This window comes from Syngnathus leptorhynchus, chromosome 17, assembly GCF_054491065.1.
Source record: "Syngnathus leptorhynchus isolate UIUO chromosome 17, UIUO_Slep, whole genome shotgun sequence".
In the NCBI taxonomy this organism is placed as follows: domain Eukaryota; kingdom Metazoa; phylum Chordata; class Actinopteri; order Syngnathiformes; family Syngnathidae; genus Syngnathus; species Syngnathus leptorhynchus.
Genome location: NC_141211.1, coordinates 4,916,118 through 4,935,614, shown reverse-complemented (window position 1 = coordinate 4,935,614; position 19,497 = coordinate 4,916,118). Strand labels below are relative to the sequence as shown.

The window sequence follows — 19,497 nt, the reverse complement described above, 5'->3', positions numbered from 1 at the left end:
CGGCTATATCGAAACAAGGCTTTTAAAGAAAGTAAAAGTGTTGACAGAACAACCACAACAATTGCCCACCCCCCATGACTCCAGGCCAAGACACTACTACCGAGACTCACACATACACTTGAACATGAAAGTGTGCATTTCGATACTACTTTCTGTCAGGAACCTTATCTACTTTAATGGGGCTTTCTTGGCTGTGAGGTAGTGAGACCCAAACCTCCAGCTGCGTTCTTCTCTGCGGGTGCCAACAATAACATTGAGTCCTGGGGTCCTGCGCTAATGGCCTGGGGAATCCTTACTGTGATTGCGCCCAGCAGGCACTCCCAAATCACACATAAACAACACTACTGAAAAAAAAATCATCCCAGCTCCCACTACCCAATACATTACCCCTTAATCCTTTGGTCCCATTCAGTATTTCCATTGTAGCGTATGAAGTTTGACGGATTGGAGAAGACAGAAGGAAAGTTTAAGTTTGAATTTAGTGGCAAAGTTCTTCTTGAGCCCACCCTATCAACTAAAAAGGGAACTTGACTGAAAGTTGAGCACCTACTCTTAGCCCCTGGCTGCCATATGAGAGGAATTATTCTCCATCCCCTCCATATGCTCCCAGTTTGCTCACATTATATCCAACAATTTCCTCAGACGGGGTTGTCCAAATGTTTTCCACCAACGGCCGCATACAGAAAAATCAGAAGAAGCAGAGACGGCTTTTGATATTTTTCAAAACACATGACTTGTGTATAGTGTACATTCAATGAGCCATATTTATCCGTGACATTACTCCAAATGTTTCTTCCTCATCCCTTTGTTTAACTATTAATCCAATGTATTGTGTATTGATTGAAATTATAATTGGTCTTTCACTTGTATAAGGGAACGACACAAGCACTGTCCGTTCTTCAGTTAATGGCGCAATTAATTCTGTTCTGTCTGTTCAGGAGACAAGACTTTAAGGAAAAATTGATTTATTTATTTTTCTGCCCACTTGCTCTCTTAACTGGTTATAATGAGGGAGATGAATTGGTTTTCTTGGGTGTCTAATGGGCTCTCACAAGTTAGTTTATTTGACATTACTCTGAATGGCACTAGCAGCTTTCCACTTCTTTGTGGATCTTCAAACAGTCAACATCGGGTAAGACAAAATGACAGATCAATGAATTACCTCAACCCTACTGATTAACATGGATTATCTCACACTGCTGCCCCAGTCATATCGGGAGTACTCAGTGCCTAGAGGCATTATCGCTCTCTAGATTATGCCTGCAAGGCCTACGTCTCTCGGGATCTGCAGCCTGGAGAGTTGGGTTCCAAAAGACAGCCTCCCAAAAGACCACTTGGGAATAAATTATCATGGCTGCAACCCCTCTGGCATAATGTGATTGGACATGAGGGAGACGGACCCCACCCCTCATCCTATCCCAAAGGACAGAAATACCCAATGCTCAAGCTTATCTTTGTTGAGCATTAAAATACAGGATTGAACCTTCAGGGCATACCCAATAATCTGTCCTTTGTGTTCATGCATCTCATCATCCGCCCAATAATCGTAGTTCATCAATTTAGCAGCTAAAGCTTTACAAAGCAGACCATTGTTTGCAGATCTTCAAGTTTATTTGGTATTGGTGCCATATTTGTTTTCCATATTTTTTCTTACTTGCATGTTGGATGTGATCCAACCCAAAAAAACGAAAGGGATTCAAGGAGAGTGGCTTAGTGTAAAACGTTAATTCCCCAGCTAAAATACATGGGCCTCAGGTGGTGGTGTTTCTTAACCTCAGCCTGCTCAGTTTGATAAGAATGTTTCTTTGTTGTTGGTTAGGGACTAATGCAGGCTCGCTAAAGGCTATTAAAGCAAGCTCCTTGTTAATCATGTGATTTAATCACCCCATAGTCTATTTAGACCAGTGACACTTTGTGTTTGTACATATATTATAATATAGTGGGACGTCTGAGGTTAAAAGCCGCCGAAGAAAGCTTCCACCAAAGTTACAATCAACTTGAATCCACCTATATGGGTAACTCTGCAGATGCATTTTTCTTTGGCTGTATTTGTGGCATTTATCCCAAATGAAAAACAAGCTTCTGGTAAGCATCGGCCTGTTATCCAAGATAAAAAAAAAATTACGATTCTTACACTGAAATGTTACTTAAATGTAAAGGTTTCACGGCTATTACAATAGTGATTCTTTGTCATGGATTATTTCTGGTATTATTTTGGGGAATATCTTCCAGAATCCGAACATATCGGATGTCGACGAACTTCCTGGAATTGTTCATTAGCTAAAATTAGACTTTTTTTTTTTTTACAGTCAATGCTACCGAAATATACGTCATGAGATGAAACTGTCTGTGACCTCCATCCAGTCTCATGAAATTGTTTTCACAGGAATTTGTCATTGGCTGCTTCCAGCTGTTTTTATGCACATCAAGCTCACATCTGTCAATGATTACTGCTTTGGCCCACGCTCAGACCATTGCCGACAGCCTCTTTTTGATTAGCAATTATCCTGGAAAAGGGCAAGGGAAAACACAGACTCCACGGAGAACTTAGTTCTAAACTTTTTTTTACTCACTACGGTTCTGTTAGGGCAGACAAAGGTTGCTCTGGTTCACTGTGGACCACAGCACACCACTTGGCTTTGATTCTCTCATGCCGTCCAGATGTTCGGATCTGGCTCAGCAAAGCTCCCATATGGTTCCATTTACTCTCTGGGGGAGGAAAATAAATGGTTTGTTTTTCTATTGTGGTCTTACTCATTACGTACTTATAAAACGGGCTTTTGAAGATTAAAAACTTGTGCCTGCTTTGAGCCAGATCTAAGATGGCATGTTAGCATGGAATGTGTGTTTTTTCCTTTTAAGCTGACTGTATTTTCGAGAGTTCAGTTTTACGCTAACAAGAACACAGATTAGTATTGGGGTACGACATCATCTAGTCTTTCTGGTTGTAGTTGTAGCTGTGTCTGGCTTCGTTTGTGTGTACCTAACCTTTGGACATGCTCGGGCCTGCAGCTTTTGAGCCTTGCCGCAGAGAATCGGATATTGGTTTTGAAGCCACAGTAGGTCAGGAAGCTTGAGTGCGTTAGTTGCTCCGCTGATGTTAAACGTAGATATCATCTTAGAAATGTTCACTCTCCTCCTTCAAACTTGATACAGATTGATGCTAGAAGATTAGATTTGAACTTCAGGAAGTACACAAGAGCCCTTAGCATTTTTTTGTTGATCCTGCTGGCCCCAGTTTGTAGATGCGTTGGTATTTGACTGAAAATTGCCATGTTCTCTTTTGATTGTTTTTCCAAAGAGCCAAATTTTAACATTTAAACAACTGCTCACCGGTGTTGTGGCTAAATGACCCGTGCCCTCGCAGTTCCTCTCAGCACTTTGGGAAGTGTTTGCTCTGTTGTGTAGCAGGTGTTCCCATCCATCTCGCTTTGACCTTTCGAGGGTTAGTCATCTGTCAGTGGGTGTCAGGTCTGTAAGTAACTCCAGGTCACTCTTCTCACCGAGAGGTCACGCTGCTGTGAAAGAAAGTGAGGGGCAAAATACGTGAAAGAGCAAAATTGACTTGAGGACCGCCCATCAGTCACAGATGATCTTCAGATTTCATGCTTCAGACTTTTTTTTTTTTTTTTCGTTATGTCGTCGAACAATGAGAGCACATCTGTCCGTGATGGTTTTGTCACACTTGTCGTTTTATCTTGAAAGGCATTGCTGAGGAGCCGCACACAAAGGATGACAGCCAGTTTGGCTCTTCAGTTATTTTGTCAGTCTTTGGAATGTGGATATTTCCTGAAGGGCAATCCGGAGACAATACTGCATGGATAAACAGAATTCAAAGTAATTTTTGACAGTGTTTTTTGCTAAGAATTACGAGAGCACGACCGCAAAAACAACAAGGTGCCAAGAATGTGTCAAACACCTGTATTTACACTCTCAAATCTCTTATTTTTAGACACCAGTTCTTCGATAGCTGCCACTCAGCTAAATTGACAAGCCCTCCTCTTTCAAATGAGAACAACTTGTCAAAAGCTCAGAGAGGCGGAAAGATGCAGCCTAGTTTCATTAAACGTTCTTTAATTGGCTTTGTGAGGAATAATCTCCAGCATTGTCGGCCGGGCTCCGCATTTGGCAGTCGGGCCGCATACCTCCGCTTACCATCTGTCAAAACGTCAGCCAAACGTCAGAAAGGAACTTGACTCGTGCCAGCAGGTTGTTCAGCGCTGTGTACAAACATTCCAGATCACAGTCCAACAGAAAAGCCTGTCATAAACTTGTTTCGCTGAAATTGGAGCTTAGGTAAACACATCTGTCATTTGTAGAGCTCCTTGGAGGGTTTTTTTTTTTTTTATCCCCCGTCTAATCTCCAAAGGATTCTTTTGTTACTTGGAGACATTACAAAAATAATAACAGCATGGAAGGCCACAAAAACAAGCAATGTCAAATTGAAACGTGGGGAAATAGAACTGCCATCTTCTGATTACTGATATAACCAAAAGTGACTTGAATATCCTACAACTTAATATTGGAGACATGTCAATTCAAAATCTAAAGTGCTCCATTATGTGTGATAAGACGGAGAGATGTTAGGAACAAATTTGTATTAGTAGAAAGCTGGAGAAATTATTTTCTATGACTTTGAATATGCATGATTGTGTGTTGGTCAAGGTTTTATAGCTCTGGGCTAACTCGCTCAGCTTCCAGGCAGTGAATCAATCAGACGCAGTGACATGTGATGGCGTTCTTTGTGTATTTTCTCTCAGGCCATGGTCTTCATGTCTCATTGTGTGATTGTCCCCTGAGAATTATCCACAGACATTTTTGGTCAAGACAAGTTAGGCTATTGGTTTTGACCCGATAGTTAATGAATCTTTTTTTTTCTGTTCATATTGACCAGTTCTCTCTTTGTAAAATCCAACCGGGGAAATGAAATGTTTGACCCAAAAACCAGAGCTAAGATAATGATGCTCATATTTTGTTCAACACTCAAATATCAATCAACAATATATGTAGCATTGTTATCTCTATAAAGGTTTTTTTTATGGATCTCGTTAGATTGTGCATTTGGACCTGTGTTTGTATTTAAATGTAAACTATTGATGTCCAGTGATGATTAAATGGATGAAACGATCCAATGAGAATGAAACTGTGTGTCCCTGCCCAAAAAAAAATCGCCATCTGTTGCAGACATTAATAGCCATTTGATCCATCATCCATCTAGCATTTAGATTCACCAGGTCCCTTATGATTTATAATATCATCACCAGAAATAGACCTTTGGCTTCCATGTGGTAATGCAAGGGCTTTGCATCTCTGCAGGCATTCTGATTATTGGGAACAGCAAAATACACGTCATTCTACCGAAGAGGTTGATTACGGATGCGGATGCTTTGAATAAAAAGAAAAAAAAATGACATCTGTGAGCATCCCTTTTGGTAATTGAAGGCCTTGGAACACTACATTGACTTTCTGTTCACTCTTTGTGGGCCAATTAGGGCTAACACATTTCCACGGACTTATCAGTGTGACAACCTCCATTCTTCCTATTAACATATCCCAACTTCACGTCATCATATAAATCTTTGGAGATGCGCTTTCCTTTAGCTTTTACACCCAGCCACAAATGGGTGTGTGTTTCCTTTTTTGTAGTTAATTAACAGTTATTAGTGTTCGTGTCGAGCACCGGATAAGATGTCACAAATCATCAAGTCTCAAGGTGCTGTTCCAGCAATTAAGAGCTCTCTCACCTTCCCTCTTCACAGTCATTTGGTACGCATCCAGCTTCCTGTTTCAACCTGAAAGCACTAGTAATCAAATTAGATCTGCTCCGAGATTGTGTCATCATTATTCCAACCATTAAATGATTTGAGAATCAGCACAACACCTGAGTTGCCACCTTTTCCTGCTGTGACATCTAACTTGGACTCCTTTGTTTATCCCTAGAGGGGGATGCTCTATTTCTGCCCGGAAGGATTTTTTTTTTCCACCCTAGTTGTTGTGTGTGCAGTCTTGCGATTGTGTAGGTGTGAGGAGAAAGATGTGTGAAAAAGGATGGCACATCAGATTAGTAGTGTTTAGCTGCTGATTTGGAATGCAGGCTGTGACTTCTCAGCTACGATCAATTTGTCATCCTTCTAAATAGGAATAAAAAGACCTTGAGCTGAGCTTGTTGTTTCCAACAGCCGAGCCTAACCGGGTCTTTCTATTTGTTCTTGATGCAAGCTGTGGCCTCTTGGCCCACAAGTGTAGTGTTGTGAAGTGGTACTCGATGATGACATAGGGGAACCCTTTTCGGATGAGCAGCAGTCGCTTAGTAACGTAGATGTAATTGAATTAACATAAGGTCCTTCAAGGTTTGCCGTAAAGACCGCGGCAACTGTTACTGTATCTGCGCTATGTTTTGGCTTTCAATTAAAACAATTTGAAGCAGAGCGTTACATTTCATTCGCCCCTTGAGATAGACTGAAATGCATTTAACTGCAAATTGTTTTAAAAGACAGTGTTGTTGACTTTTTATGAGGACAAGCTGCATGTGGAGTTGTGCCACCCGTTTTGTTTTGATGGAGGCAGAAAACCTTCAGTTTACATACACAATAATGTTCATAGTTTAGATTAATAGAGTTACTTATTAATCAATAATAGGTCATCGGATTCATGATATGCTGGCACAGTGATTTATTATGATTAATGGGGTAATTTAAAAAAAATGGAGGGTGGGTTATGTCTATTAAGCAAACTCCACATGAACATGAAATGAAAATGCATTGAAATAAATGTTTGGAAACAAAGACCTTTAGAAGATAAAAATGAAATACAACTGAACCAAAAACAAAAAGATTAAGGCAATACAGTTTCGATATTCAATTTAGTCATTCTTCCCTATGCCACTGAAGAAAACCAAACAGAACAAGTGCAAGTTCCTGCCGGTACATATCCATCGTCAGCATGGGCCACCTCCTGTTAGGTGTCAACAAAATAATCTCAGGTTAACCATTAAGTTGACACGGGCCATCGATCAGACGGAGAAGCAGAGGGTCACAGCTAAGTGCTGGCAGGTCGTCGACGTGACTGGACTGGATCTGTTTTTGTCAATCTGGAACATAAGATGGAAGATCTGGTTCAGGATGTGTGTGTACTCACTTTGTGGTCAGAAAAGTCACAACCATTGTTATCCATGCTGAGTGTGGAGATATTATCCGGGGCTGACCTGGATTTAAGGGTCATCCATAGACCAACATTAGCTGCATTAGCGCCAAAATATCAGGCACAATTTAATTCCCATTTGTATGTTGATTTTTTTATTTTCATGCCTTTTGTTTGTTTTTGAATCAACTCACTTAGCTGGTATAGGTTCTTGTGATTGTCAATTCATAGCTTTCTCGATGTTCTTGCTCGTTCATTCTCTCTCTCTCTCTCTGATGAAGTTCTCATCAGACAGATCGGCAGACGCTGAGGGAACGGTTTCATTTTCCCCTCATTACAGCAGGCACTGGAGAATCATCAAGCTTCAAAGATGCTTGATTGCATTATCAGGCATTTGCTGTAGCTCACGTATAATCTAAGCCATGTGACAGGGGAGCCAGAGCAGTTTTACGTCGTTGGCTTGCGGGATGGAGGAGGAGCCGTGTGTACACGGAAATAAAATCTGGAGTTCATTAACTTTTTTTTTTTTTTACTGTAATTGATTGATGGTACTACATTTTTAAGATGGTTGGAATTACCCCTTTTATCATTTTAGAATATTATAGTCATCAAAATAAATTACCAGGTTGCTCACTTTGCAGGTGAATGCATTAATGTTTCCCCACAATGCAAACAGGATTAAAAAAAAAAAAAGAAATGTAGTCTTTTGAACTCTGCAGTGTAAGTACAACCATCTGTTTGGTCTTTGTGTGAGTGGCTGTGAAGTGAAGCAACCTTTAATTACACCGAATAGATTCACTCCCCATTTCCTCTTTCCCTAAAATGTCTTTTAAAAGCTTGAATGAAAATGAAACCAAGTTCTGCAAGTGATGCTGGCAAATAGTCTTTTCAATCAACCAGATCATAGAATTAGAATCAAGCTGATGCTAATATTTCCTCATGCATATTTTTTAATTAAGCCAGCTACACACAAAGGAACACATATTGTAAAATCTCAAACAAATTTTAGTTAGCAACTGACCCCTCCAACAAAAAAAAGTCGTTCCTAACATTTTTATTCTTATTCTTACCACTATGCAATGGGAATTGTGTAACGTAAACCAGAAATCATCTCAAACATAAGAAGCACAGCCCGGATGAAAAAAAAAGGGCGCAATTTTGTTATATTCTTGGCTTATTGATGTTCACAGAGTATTCTCAAATGACTTCATCTGCCATCTACCTAATGTGTTTTCAGCAGCGTAGCGGTAAGATCATGTGGCTTTCCTGTGGATGAATTAGTAATGCTTAAAGATTCCATTTGCTTGAGCTAAATGCTGCGCATGATTCTCAACCTGGTTAATATTAGGAGCCCGCTCAATTTTTCATGTCCTCGCAAAGTGTAGCCTTCAATTTAACATGCGCTTTTAATCCTGAGAGTGTAAAATTGCTTTTTAATGTCGAAGAACAAGGTGTTTTTTGGAGGAACTCTTGAAAAATACATTAGCGAGACACGAGCCAAACCAGTTCCAATGTGTACATCTGAGTCTTTTCTTAACGGAAAGAAATAAAGCAACACCACAGCAAAAAAATAAAACCAATATGTTGTTTTGACACTTCTGTCACCTCGGGAGGACTCACTTCCTGCAGGCAATGACATTGTGTGTGAATATGTGGATACGGAAGTGTAATGGTGTGATTAATTGTCTTCCTAGTCGCACACGTGTCTGTGGATATTTTTAGTACGGTATGTATGTACCGAGCTGGCATATGGCTCAACATGCCAACTGGTGTGTCACATATTGATGCCAGTGCTCTGAAGTGTGAATTCAAGACTAGTGTCAGGTGTTATTTGGCCTGCAGCCCAAGTAGATGTCAGGTGTTTATAGGCCTCTGTTAGATCCCCCCCCCCCCCCCAATCCTTTGATGGAGTCCGAGCCGGGACTCCATCGAGCATGACTAAAAGGCACTTCTCTAATATCCTCGGTCAGAGTGTCAGTGAACTCTTTCTGAATGACCTCCTCAGGGCTAGCCAAGCACCCACCCGTTGTCACGTAACAATGCGGCCATCAGAGCAGAGGGGGGAAACAGCCTGTGGTCTTTTCACTACCAGCGCCATTCCAAATCTAATGGTGTCAAAATTTGACGACATTCTCAAACTTGACTCTGTATCATTTTTAAATCAGTCAGCTATGAACGTAAAAACCAAAACAGCCAGCTTGCTTATTATGAAATTTTACAAATATTTTATTTGTTCACGTCATACATTATTATTATTATTAATAGTATTTAACCAACCAAGTCCACTGTCCTTTATCATCATAGCGAATGTCTCTGTTAGCATTACAAATCCTCTTACAGGCTGAATCTTATGTGTGTGGGTGTCCTACATCATCTTCGTGTTGGTGGCAGTACAAAGTGAGCCAAGCTTATCAATGGTAGTTCGCTTGATGGCCTTGTAGTGCCCCACTTTTTACCATGCTGCAAAACAGCCACAAGTTTGAACCGCTGCCATTTATGAGGCTTGATAAGAGAATTAAACAGTTCACTGTTCAGTATACGCAAGTGACAAACAGTCCTCAATAAAGTTTGGACGAGTCTTTTTGGAAAACATCCAGTCGGTGTGTGATCCCATTTAACTCATTCACTGCCGACCCAGTTAATATGAGTCATTTTTGTGTTTGTTTTGACAATGTTGACCTCTGTAAATTCAACTTGGTTGAGTTCATGTCACCACTTAAGCAGCCAATGATCTAGTGAAATGTAAACCTAACATATCCACATTTACATTGCAAGAACGAGAAAGTGAGAACACGTAATCTGTACCCCCGGACTCGGTGTGCACTCGACGAGGCTCTCGGTGAATGTGCTGCTGTCAGTCAGCCAACAATGTGCACATTTAGACCCAGAGTGTGATGGCGGTACAGAGTTTGCGGTGGAATGTGTCCTGCAGGCAGATGTCGTCTGCTCTCAAAGGCATCTCTATTGCATGCAGACAAGCAGGGCCTTATGTCTCAGTCACCAGGCTCACATCCACATTTTTATACCAGTTCCGTGTTCCGTGCCAGCACGCGCCCATGTGGAAATCTACTGGTCCACTCTGAACTCCTCTTCACCACGAGAACCACTTCCAGTTGACAGACCGGGCTTTTGTATGAGCAGAGTAGCTCAGGCGCTCTCATAGTTGCACTTACAAATGCTTGAAAGCTAAGTCTGGTTCATTTGGCTAGCAGAGCTACTCTGATCTGTGCTGAAGAGGACTTCCCTGGCTGTAGCGTGGTTAGAAGAGTTGGGCCTGTTATGCATGAATAGGGTTATACTTTTTTTCACGGTGAAAAACAATAAAACGACGAGTCGATGTCGCAATCTGCATTGTCAAAGAATTTGCCCAGTGTAAACGCAGACCCAATGGGATCCTAAACCTTTTTTTGATCCTATTTCGTTAATCCTGTAGTCGTTAAACTGACTAGTCGATGAGTCTGCATTGTCATCTAACTTGCCCAGTGTAAACGCAGACTCAATCGGATCCTAAACCTTTTTTGATCCTATTTAAGGAAGTGGCAAGTTTTACGTTATTACATTCCAATCTAAGCTTTACTGAAGCTAGGCTGTGTGAGCTGCAGTCAAAACATGTCAACTTTCCGCAGGTTTGTCTTCGGATGGCCTTTTATCGATTGTGACGGAGAAAGAGATCAGCCATCTTGTGAAGCATCAAGCGCGAGTGATGATTACCATCCCCGCTGATAACGCTGCATGCTAATCATCGTAAACATCATGTTGAGCTTTGACACGCTTAGGCTTATCTGTAATTGTTGTAATTGTTACGAGCGTTTAATGAGATCGTCTTAGAGATACGCCGAGTGCCAATAGGGCTCGGGTACGGGGGTGGGGATGTGTTTCCTTCAGATGTGCTTAGATGATGGCGACATTAGATAGACACTAAGTCCTCGTGCTGTGCTGTTAATGAAAGACAGCCACAAGCCAGAGTGCAAATCAGATAAAAGGGGTCTGGAGTCGAGGCAGTCATGAAATATTTAAATATACGGGGGCTTCAAAGCAGATGAGGCCTCTCACTCTTGTCAACAGACAGACCCCCTGCAGTCCAGTCATAGACCCACAACCAGTTTCACATGTAGGTCACAAATCATCGGCTCACTTTACCGTCACCAAGGGAAAATAGGGAATTCACCGATTACATTTTTCCCGTCTCCAGATGTACGCTCGGAAAGCGGTTTTCACCGTTGCCCCGACTGCTCTCCTGTGATCTCGTGTTTCAGACAGGGAAAGATGAGCGGCACAAGTATGGGGCGGGGGGTTAGGCCAGGAAAAGATATTCAAGTAAGAACTCGGTGCACTTTGACACGTTAAAAACGCTCTTGTCATATAATCCCCTATCTCATAAATGCTCACACACACATTTGCTTCCACAGCCGCAATCTTCACACACACACACGGAAAAATCAAGTGAAGCTTCGTGTTTTTGGTTTACTGTTGTTTGTAGGTATGAATAGTATCTGGTTAAATATAATATGGATATGAGCTAGTAAGCAAATCAAACACTGTCTGGAGTGGTTGACTGAAAACACCATTCAAATTGCTTTAACTGCTTATATTCAGGGGCGGAGCTACATGGTGGCCAGGGGTGGCCATATTGCAAGCTATTGGTGTGTATCGTTCCAAGCTTCTGTTTTTCTGTTTTGCTGTGCTTACCAAATGAAAGTTAGCGCTCAAGCTTGACTGATCAGGCTTCTCGTACCTATCCTGGAAAATCTAGTTTCCTTTCGAATCACCTCGTTGTTTAATGTCTGAGATGTGTGATCCCATTTATCCTCAGCATACTGCATCTGTCAGCCCTCACGGGGAGTTTACTGTCGGCAGAAGAATGATATGATTTTGCTCAAGCTCTGCATAATACAATTAGATACCCCTCAATGACCAGCGGGGGGTGTGATGTGATATAAGGAGGGTGTACATAAAGAGAAAAGAGGGAAGCTTGGGGGAGGGCTCATAGACCTCCCTGCTGGCTTTCCATGTCCACAGCCCATCATGTGTCCCCCCTCGAGGGACTATCATGAGGCCCCACTCTGGAGTTGTTGAGTGTAGCGAGGCGAGTGTGAGTGGAGTTAGGGCGGAGGGGGGGCCGTGGGAGGACAAGGGCTGTCTCTTCTGATGCCTGACAGAATGGTCTTGACAGCGATTCAGAGGCCTAATCCCTTCGCCTGTACCGCTCCAGCCGGGTGTTGCTCAGGGGGTCTGTAGGGGGTCAGACTAGTTTTAATAGAAGGTCTCAGTGGTGATTTCCTCAGTGCTTTCCTGCAGTCAGTCCTTTTTTCAAAGACACAGCAGGTTTTCTCTTCCCCGCTACCTCCCTCTTTGCTTTCTTGACGGTCCTGTCTCACTCTCCTCTGTCTCCTCCTGTGTTGTTTTCTTCTCTGCTCTCTAGCCTTCTGGTTCCTGCTCCTTTATCGTGCTGCCTTCCCTCGTCCTCTCGCTCCCCTTTGCGCCTCGGAGAGAAAAGAAACAAAAAGGGAAAATAATATCCCTGCCAGCACAGTTGCTCTTAGTTGGTATTAAAAGGAAGCCCCATGGGGTGAAGGTAGTGGGGGGGGGGGTTCTCAGCACAACGGTTTTTGAACGATGGTTAGATTTGTGCAAGGACCCCGCAGATGGAATGCCGCCCAGATTAGAGAAAGAAAAATTAAAGTGCTTTGGGGGGGTTTTCATCAACTGTGCAATGTTTCTTTCTGAGTAAGATTACAATGCGAGGGGCAAAGTGGGGTTATAGGGAAGGAAGGAATCAAAGATGTTGGGATTTTTGGGGGGGGGTTACAGATAATGTCATTGTTTAAGTTATTTCATAATTTGTTTTCTGAATGCACACTGTTGTTCTGTTCGCATAATGTTATGTTGTGTCACAATCCCGCCTACGCAGCCTGAATTTTAACTACTGGCCAGAATTACAGCTCTGTGCCGTACCATGGTAATCTAAACCGAAATGTATCGCTAAAACATATGTACATGCTGCCTTATAGTTATAAAGATGGAGATGTGCCCTTTGAAATAATATTGCTTTCGATTTTCCCTTCGTCTGTCATTATAATAGCATGAAGTGAAAATCCTGCCTACTATGCAAGATGCTGCTGTGTGTTTTGAGGCGAGTTGAAAGCCGAGTCAATGACTGACTGGTCTGAAATTATCGACGACATCCCGGGCCATTGCCTACATTCCGCAGCAATCCCTGTAATTTAGGCAAAAGGGTCTCCCATTTTTGTTGCGACAAGACGGCGTGCATGGGATGGAGGCAAAAGCCTTGGCGAAGGGGAAGGTTAAACCAATTTTCTTGTCCGTGTTGTTTTTCCAAAGCGAGTCCCATGGCAGCGACATTACACTGATGGTCAGTGTTTCCGCTGACAGGCCAGCTCTTTCTGCAGCCACAATGTCAACTGGATCTGATTATTGCCTCCCAGATTCAGATAATGTCGGCCATTGATCAGGCTATTTATCTTGAACCCCCCCCAGCACTGGCTTGCTTTCAGAGACCACGAACAGATAAGCAGATAACACTGTCTCTAAAGGCTTTTAACAAGTGGAAGAAATAGTTTCCCCCCCCCCCCCCCCCCCCCCTACTTCCCTGGCTGACACGTAATGTGAGTCTCGGATCTTTTTTTTTCTTCTCGATACACACAAAGGTTGAGCATTTAGAGGAATCACTTTCAACCGTGAGCAAAATGGTTACATAATGTTCTGGCTGATAAATGCTTCTTCAAGAAATTGAGGTGATTGAGCTTAGACAATTTATGATTAATCATAAAAAAAGTTAGTTTGATAGTTCATAACAGAATTAAAAAAGAGTTTTTACATTTCCGTGTCAGAATATTTGCTTGCGAAACTTGGATAAACAAGACGTCAGCTTTTCCTGCATATCCCCCCCACCCCCAACTATTGGCATGCCTTGGTGTCCCAGTTTGTTTCTGAAGGCTGGATGTACTTGTCTCTTTGTGTACGCGTGTGTGTTTGCTTGCACAGCTGTGTGTCCTCCTCACATTAATAATAGCAGTGAGTGACAGATTAATTTATGTCTGGCTGTGTGTCTGAGGAATCGGGAAGAAAGGGCCTGTCAGTGCCGCTTGTCGGGAGGGGGTAGAGATTAGAGCTAGTTGTCGTTGACAACCTTGCGCAAGGCTTGGCGAGATATGCTTCTATAAAATGACTATAAAAAAGAATTTTGGGGAAAAAAATAGCAACACAGTCATCATGAATAGGAAATTATGGCGAGGATGGACTCGAATAATTTGTGGCTTTGCATGTGAATACATATATATCATTCATTTTTAGATAGTCACGCTAATGTTTACCCATGATTTAGTTTTGATTCAACAAAAATACTTGTGTGAGTTCTGCACAGATTAGTCGTTAGCTGAAAGCATTTGCTGCTTTATGCGCTTAATCGATTTTTCAGAGATTATTCAAACACATTATTAGGTTTCGAAACAATGTGGAACGATTGGTGGCTGTGTAGCAGTGGCAATGTCGCATGCCCAGACAAATGCAATAAGAGCTTTTAACATGTGCACCCATGTGACATTTATTTCCAACCAGGGTGTATTTAATGTAATGGCATAAATCTTTCCCCTGTGATTGTAATCTAAGACAGTGTTCTTGTAAAACTGAACCTCGGTTGTTTGCGAGAGAGAAGGTCAACAAGCTTCCACAGACAAAAGATGGAATAAAATGTGATAAGATGTCAGGAGCTGATGCAGAAGGCATGTGACCTCACAATAATGATTGAGATCAATTGAATCTATCAAAACATTACGTTTGATGTGCAAAAGATTTTTCCAATGGAATGAACTCGATAATGTGCTGATCTTTTTCAGGATTTCATCGGAATTAAAAACAATGCGCAGTCGGGAATTTGAACGCTGATTGTTTGGCAGTGGTGTGGTTGTAATCACAGACTGGTGGTTGCACTCAAATCTTATAAGCGTTTCAAATAAAGAACAGCAGCTCATTCATAGCCGCTGCTGTTACTGGCCGGACTTTTTTTTCTGGCTGTTGAAGTTATGTAAATACAAATTTGCCAAATCCTGATTCTTGGTCACCATCTTTTTCCATTCTAAGCACAGAAAGTAAATTTGGATTATTTGTGCATGAGCTACCTTGACCTACATCTCCGAAACGAGATGTATAGTACGCAATCATCTTTTGATGTAATCATTTCATCAACACACGGTCACGCAAGGCGAGAGGTTCTCCGAGTTCCTTTATGAACAGCATCTCTCCTCCAAATCTTAAACCAAATCGCTTTTAACTAGCAAGCTGAGGGCAAACTTTACTGCCTCTGGATGGTACTTAACGTTCTTTGTTCTGTCATCATGAGAGCGCATATCCATACACTAAAGCCCGAGCAGCTGACTGCAATTTTCGAGAAATGTGTTGCCTCTGTTTCAGGATTTGGTTGGCTGGGCCGTGTTAAGCCCATTTCCCATGACTTCATGTTCATAAGGCCAATTCCAGCCAGCGTTTTGTGTTAGCAAGGGGATGGAATAGCATTTCACTTATGAGCTAAATTGGGTTTTATGTTGTTGCCCGAGCTGAGTTAGCAGGGAAAGACTGCAGTGTGACTCTATTGTCCATTCATTGACCTCCCTGCCTGTGGGTTAATACTCATTTGACATGCTTTTGGTGCAAGGTTTTGCACCATTAATAGGCTTACGTTGGAATGTCCAGCTTTTGTTTGGGATTTAAACAAGAAAAAGTGTCCTTACTGTTCACGTCAAGATTACGTTAAGAATATTTAAACAGATGATCATGTGATCACTGGGTTTTTTTTTTTGCAAGTGTGTCAAAACACCTGCATGGTTACTTTAAACAGCTTGCCATGACCAATGGAGATTTAGGAAGGGGAGTCTTAAACCTGCATACCAAACTAAATCAAACTCCACTGCTTTTTTGGAAACATAGCTAAAGTGGGCCCCTTATGGCCAACTGCTAAGCTCTGCCACCTCTGGCATAGCTCTGTTCCAAAGTTGACCCTGAGCAAATAAACTGAGATTTTTTTTCCCTTCCTTTTAAATCCCTTTAGGGTTCTATAAAGTTATCACATAATTATAGACTCTGTAGTTGAGTTAAGTAGCAGCTTGTGAGGTTATAGTGTAAGCCTTGTCAGGGTGGGCACAGAGTAGCCGCTCAAAGCTCACATTGAAGACTGAATGACCTTAAGTGCTTTTTATATTAACAGTTGACCTCCCTCATGGTTTGTGTAGTGGGACTTGATCCAAGTAGAAGCTAGACATGGCCTGTGGGGCTGAATAGAGGTGCACGCTGCTTATGAAGGAGCATTTTGTTTTTCTTCCCCCTCTCGTGGAAGCAGCAGCACCCTTCTGGGGAATTCATTAGTGTCTGACATCATCTCACGCAGTTGGAAGAAAAGCATCTTTCTTCCTTCCCTTCTTAGTTTTTGTCTCTCTTCCACTTGCTCAGCCTCTCTTTCTTGCAGTCAAGCCGTGCACTAGTGTCTGGTTTTATCTCATTTGTACGCGCCATTTTACGCAAAAGGTAAAAGACGTGATGCAATGAAGCAAGCTCCTCTAGATCAGGAAGTGGGTGGACCCGAGCGTCCGTGAAAGCAAAGCCAACAGCAACAACAGCAGCAGCAGGAACAGGAGCAGCAGGAGCAGCTCTCAGGCAGCCAGTCGCTGGATGAATGAGAGTTTGTGTGCTTGCGTTGGATCGGATTCGGAGAGATGTGTGCATTGACCACCAAATCCATGACGGACACCTTCTGAAAAGCTGAACACAGCGAGAAAATAAGCTTGTGAATCCGAGCTCACTCTTTGAGCGCCTCTTTTTTCTTGCGCGCCTCGTTGGATTGCTTCTGTCGCACAAACCCTCTGGATCCCCCGTTCTTTACCTCTTTTGGATATTCTGGAGAATATAAGTGAAGGGAAAAAAAACAACACATTGATCAATTAAAGGGATCTTGTTTCTCCCTCTCGTCGTGCGCTGTAGAAAGAAGCTCAAGGCACCACGACACATGGTTCCCTTTGTCCAAAAGGCGCAGTCGCTGAGCGGCTTTTTGGGGAATCGTTCTCCTCCTTCGTCTGCTTCTGCTTCATGGCTGTCCTCGATGCAATCGGAATAGACTTCGTCGCCGGTTGTGTGGATTATACAGTTTTTTAAAAAACGCAGAATGTGAAACGGAGGGGTACATTTAGCAAAAGTACTTGTTTTCATTGTCATATTCAAGGTACGGTGGTCGCTAATTATTCCATGCTTCATTTGTGCACTATTGTCTTAGTAATTATGAATACATTTTGACAGGTTTTATATTGTTTGCGAATGACTATTTCATGGCAAAATAACATATGGTATTCATTTAATGTCTACACATTTTCTTCTGTAGAACTCAATGAAGACGCGCATACTAACCTGCGCATTCCTGAAAACAATTACTCGAAATGCTCCTGTCAACATAACGAGCATGTTTTTATATGTTTACTAATAAGTGAGTTTATATTTTTGACGAATTGGATGCATATGTCTATATTGGATGTTCTTTATATGTGCAGCTTTTAATTGGGTGTTGTCCTGGTTCTTCAGCGTCCTTGACCAAATCCAAACTAAAATAATGTTTTACTCAAGAAAACTGCAGTTGATACGTATATAAATCTTCGGCACGGTGTTTACAATATGCTTTCATATATTATCTATCTTCAAATCCCAAACCCGCATATTGTATTTGGACTGAAAAGATGCTGTCGGTGCTGCGCCTCGGCGGCATTTGGCAGTCGAGTCGCGGAGCAACAGTGCCCCCAAGTGGTTAAAAACAAAGTGCTGGTTTAAACCATCGTCGAATACTGTATTTTATTGACGTTTTTTTGTACCTGTATGATAATTTTGGCACGGCAAAGTTGGGACACTTTTTGCCTTAATGCAGTATCCAGAAATATTTAGCCTTTTCTAATTCAAATGTATTAATTACAGCAATGGTGATGTCTGTACTCCCAATGAAGAAATTACTTTACATGTCATGGAACATGTACTCTGTGTGCCTTTTAAAAATATATATTAAAATATTTAAATATGCTTTCTATTGTTTTTCCTTAGGTTTCTGATGCCAGCTCAGAGAAATTTTTCAGCACAGCAGCACTTAAAGGTAGGTACCTTTTATTTGATTTTAATATTGTGCTAAAGTGTGTGGGTGTATTATTATTATTTTTATTTTTTGGAGGGGGGGCATTGCATTGTGCCAGCATAGCAACAACTGCATGGTTGTAATCATAATGCAATAGTACGTAAACTAATTGCACACGAATGTTCTGCCTCTTGTAGCTTTTTGTATATGCAGTATGTCATTTGTTGCAATGCGACTTGCAAGATTATGGCAAGTGTGCTGGGTTAGTCAAGAAAGATGTTCTCAGGGAATAAAACAAGGGCGGGAAAGACTTCTATTTATGGCCTGGGTGTGCTAACACCACATGTGACCTCATTATCAAGTCACTAATTTGCTGTTAAAAGCAGACTCATTTTCTCTGGCTCAGGGCTAATGGAGGCCTCTCCTCCTGAATGGACATTCCTGTTTAATGTGGTCGTGGTGAGATAGGGGAGGGGGGCAGGGCTTGAGGGGGACGCTTCAATACGAGGGTCGTGATCCCTTTAGGGCCGTGGAAGAAACCGAGCCGGTCGCTACTTATGCGTCCTCGTAGCAGTCCCTATTACCTTATTCTCCTAAGCACAAACACATTTCCCACATTCTGGCCTATGATTCCCTCCAGGGCTTGATTTGTGGTATTCATTGGGGAGGGTAAAGGGGTGGGGGGTGTGGTTGGGGGATCTCAATGGCCTTGACAGGGAGGCTTCCTTTTGAACCTGCTTCTCTATAGACTGATTTGGTTCCCTTGAAAGGATTAAGGCTTCCTTTGTGCAGCTTAAATCAACAGAGGGCCACCCTCTTTCCCTTTCCATGAAAGGACCTGACCAGGGGAAACAGTAGGAAAAAGTCTGCGTATTTTCTGTTTGCCCACTCTTGGCCCTTATTTCCATTTAAACGTGCCCTTTTCATCAATACCAACCCTCCCTCGCCATATGTTAACGCCTCTTGCAAGAGGCGAGTAAAAGAATCCAGGTGCAAAGAGAAGAGAGAGCGAACCGTTGGTATTTTTATGGTGTTGGAATTAAAAGGTTTTTTTTTTTGTTAAATAAATAACTAATTCTGATGGAAAATTACTAGTTTGGGGTTCATTAGTGAGACAACAAATGGTGTTTGGGTGAATGCAGGTGCAAGTCATTCATTTGAGACTGCTGATGATGTTTAATATAAGATTGTAAAAATCAAAATGTCCATAAACAGCAATTAAGATCTCGCCTGTGCTTCAA

At 42.0% G+C, this 19,497-nt stretch overlaps 1 protein-coding gene across 14 annotated transcripts in view; it reads left to right on the top strand.

Annotated features, from left to right (window-relative positions):
• auts2a (activator of transcription and developmental regulator AUTS2 a) overlaps positions 1 to 19,497 on the top strand; it is a 156,059-nt gene that overhangs the window by 116,532 nt on the left and 20,030 nt on the right. For all 14 annotated transcript variants that reach the window (XM_085935101.1, XM_085935109.1, XM_085935105.1 and 11 more), the window contains one exon: positions 18,229 to 18,277. In XM_085935101.1, the coding sequence (XP_085791227.1) occupies positions 18,229 to 18,277 (49 nt within the window). The remainder of the gene's footprint in view (positions 1 to 18,228; positions 18,278 to 19,497) is intronic.